Here is a 3442-nt window from a genome sequence, read left to right on the forward strand (position 1 = left end):
CATGGCAAGTTGCAGTGGTGTAGGCATCTTCGTCGACCTCATTGTTTCGTTGGAGAGGAGAGGCGATCATAGGCTTGGAGGCACCTGAGATGCCATCGGTGATATTTCCTCTCGACCCAATGGTGCGACCGAGCGTGACAATGCAGTTCTCTGCGTGCCATCCAACATGTGGGGACGACGAAAACCTCGTCATTTGCACATGGTTGCCTTCCTAACACCGTCCTATATTTCACCACGTCTGGAATTGTAGTTCACCGTCCTATATTTCAACACTATAGATGCCCTAAGTAATATGGCATCGAGTTCATAGACACTACATGTACGTTCGTCACGAACGGCGCTGGCTATTGGAGTAGGCGAGGTGGGCCTATAAATAAGCCCCACCACCGCGCCGGCCACGCCGAGCACACTAACCATTCCACAACTCCTCCCTTCTGCCGTGTCCGTGCCCCACAGACATCCCAGGGTCTCGTCAGCCTCTGCCTTTGCCGCTACAGCCTCACCAGAGCCCCTGAGCTTCCATTCCATCTCGATCTCATCAGCTAGCAGCAGTCACCAACTCCACCGGCACAAGGTCGCGATGCTCCCCCAACACACTCGCTTCTGCTAGTGTGCTCTGCTCCGATTTCATGCATCAAAACGATCGCAGGGGCATGGGGCCTGGCACCTCCGTTTCCTTAGCTTTCATGCTGTAACGTTGCGCACCACATGCGTGTCCTATAGAAAGATGGATGCCCTCTTCCTTTTTGTTTGCTTCTACTTTGCTTTGTTTTTGCATGCCTCCATCGATTTGTTAGTGCGCTTGAGATGACTGCTCGCTTTTTGATATGCCGGTGATGATGAAATGTAATGAGCAGCAGTACCTTTTCCATTTTTTTAGTCTTTTGGCTGCATGGAAATGTGGAATGGAAGCTTCAGACGTGATATGCATGAAGCTTCTAATTCTCCTTCTTGCGCTCAGTGTCAAACTCGTAGAGCATACTAGCTTCTTGGGATACTCTGATGGATCTTGTGCACGAGAGACAGATGGCCGTACATGTCGGTGTCACTCACACGTCGCTGATGCCTTTTTAGTTCTTCTTGTGTGACTGTGCAGGTGTAGCAGCCGATGGAGAGGCTGAACACGAAGCTTTACCTGCAGAACTGCTACATCATGAAGGAGAACGAGCGGCTGCGCAAGGCGGCCATGCTGCTCAACCAGGAGAACCAGGTCCTGCTCTCCGAGCTCAAGCACCGCCTCGCCAAGTCCGCGACCGGCAACAACAACAACAACGCGGGGCCGAACCGCGCGTCGTCCAAGCCCGACCTCGACGCGGCCCCGCCGGTTCAGGCCGGCGGCAAGGGCAAGCCGGCCCCCAAGCCCATGTAGTCCCCAAGCTTCTGTGTGTACGAGCTGGTGTTGCAGTGGCCTAATTCACGGCGTTGGTTTAGTTAGCTAGCTCTGGATGTTAATTACCAGGAAGGTTTGTTTGGTTTTAGTTGATGGAAAACTTAATTCCTTCCCAATGTTTTAGCTGATATGTAGCAACGCCCTTGTAAAGAATGGATGACTAGATCAATCGGTGCCGGTGGTATAGAGAGATGGGTCTCTCTGAACAACACAGAATGAGGCCTTCTATGTCTTTTCCGGGAGGACATCGTGCAATCTCAAATAGTGCCTTAGGATCTTGTCAGCACGAATCAACATTCAGGAGGACGAAATTCATGTGTAACGGTGCAGTAGTTCATACAAACTAGAGAGAGCATGCTAACCAGTATATTATACTCTCTCCGAGGTCACCAAAATATAATGCGTCGCATAGCAAATATGTGATATTGTTAAGGTAATATCTACTCGTATCACTTCAAATGTTCAAACTCAATATATATAATGAAATTGATGGTAAGATGTTAAATGTATACTTTGAGTATCATCTTTTTTCCTGCGACCCGAGCGAGTGACAGATTGCATGATTCTAGCTGCCGAAAAATCAAAATGCTAACTTCTGACTGCCCACCGCTCACCAGGATCTACCTTCGCATCTATCACTCAAACTCAGGACGTGCAGAGCGGCAAATTAAATCATATTCCATGATCGAAACTCGAAAGTACAAGACCACCTGAACACAAGCCGGCACTGTCATTAAATGTCGTGACACTCGACTACGCCAAGCCGATTACACTTGTACTCTTTCTTGTTACCCGCATGGATAAATTCTAGCTCAGTGGATGTATATAATCTTAAGGAGAAATATATTTAGTTATCCATATGTATTGTTTTAATCTGATTTGGTGAATACAAATGTACGCCTGCAGCCTAGTATGATAGATACATGCTCATACAGACAGGCCCAATTATTAGTGTCATAAAATCTTCATACGAGCAACTAATCATAATCTCAACTCTTTTATCTGTTTATGTGATTTCAGATTCAGTTAATTAAACAGAAACTCAGTTCAGTCTGTCCAGACAGATACAACCAACCAAACGCTCTTCTCTTCAATAAATATGACTCTACTCAACCTATTTTCCCTCAACTTACATATACGATCCATACGAGCCGAACCTCATACTAACAACCAATCACACCCTTTTATTGCCCACAATGAAAAAAATCTACACCTTATTGATTTTTTTCTTCTTCCGAGATTTATATCCAATTCAGTTTCACACCTTTTTTTCACCTACTAGTTGTTACTACACTACGAGGGTATGTTTGTTTGGTGCCCTAAGTTCGGTGCCTGAGAAAAAGCGGTGTCTCAAGGAAGCCTGAGATTATGATAATTTATATCTGACCCGACCCGTATGAAAATTGGTGTTTGGTTAGACCCATGTGCCTAAGAAAAAAACGTAGAGCTGACAATACGCTTTGTCAACTAGACTACTAAACATCCAAATATGTTTTCACTGAACTTCCCATCCCATCAGCAACGACGACCACCTCTGACGAGATCACTAGCGGCGAGGCTCAGCAGGAGGGGTGGCGGAGACCACCAAAATAGAACCTCTAGGCGGTGGAAAAGATGGTGGAGTTAGGGATGGTAATAAGTCAGGTCAAATACAGATGAAGCAGATCTGTAGCCGACTTATCACTCGAATTATTCTATCCAACCCGTACCAATGAAGGTTGACGGACGAAAATTTGTACCCGTGCTTGTGTCCGTTGGGGAACTGAAACCCACAAGTATACAAACAGCAACAAATCATATTCAGTCCTATGAACTTATTACACGGAAAGTAGCGTTACTATTTAGCCATTGCGGTATGAAGAACACTGAAATCTTACGAACTCTGAACGCTTGGACACTCTGACAGAAATGATCTTTTCACTAGCAAATTGTGCTTCCACAGTTCCACTACACAAGAAACTGGAAATACACTTTTCAGATTAGAAGACCACAATGACAAAGGGAAAATGGTATGCAGGGACAGACATGGTGTATTCATATGCAGAACATCAT

General features: G+C 45.8%; 1 protein-coding gene across 1 annotated transcript; it reads left to right on the forward strand.

Annotated features, from left to right (window-relative positions):
* The first annotated feature begins 413 nt into the window (after positions 1-413).
* Positions 414-1677, forward strand: LOC133917524 (protein LITTLE ZIPPER 3-like). Its single transcript, XM_062361409.1, has 2 exons — positions 414-574; positions 1097-1677. The coding sequence occupies exon 2, from the start codon at positions 1109-1111 to the stop codon at positions 1367-1369; it is 261 nt and encodes an 86-aa protein (XP_062217393.1). The 5' UTR covers positions 414-574; positions 1097-1108; the 3' UTR covers positions 1370-1677.
* The last annotated feature ends 1765 nt before the right edge of the window (positions 1678-3442 follow it).

The sequence above is a fragment of the Phragmites australis genome, chromosome 5 (genome assembly GCF_958298935.1).
Source record: "Phragmites australis chromosome 5, lpPhrAust1.1, whole genome shotgun sequence".
In the NCBI taxonomy this organism is placed as follows: domain Eukaryota; kingdom Viridiplantae; phylum Streptophyta; class Magnoliopsida; order Poales; family Poaceae; genus Phragmites; species Phragmites australis.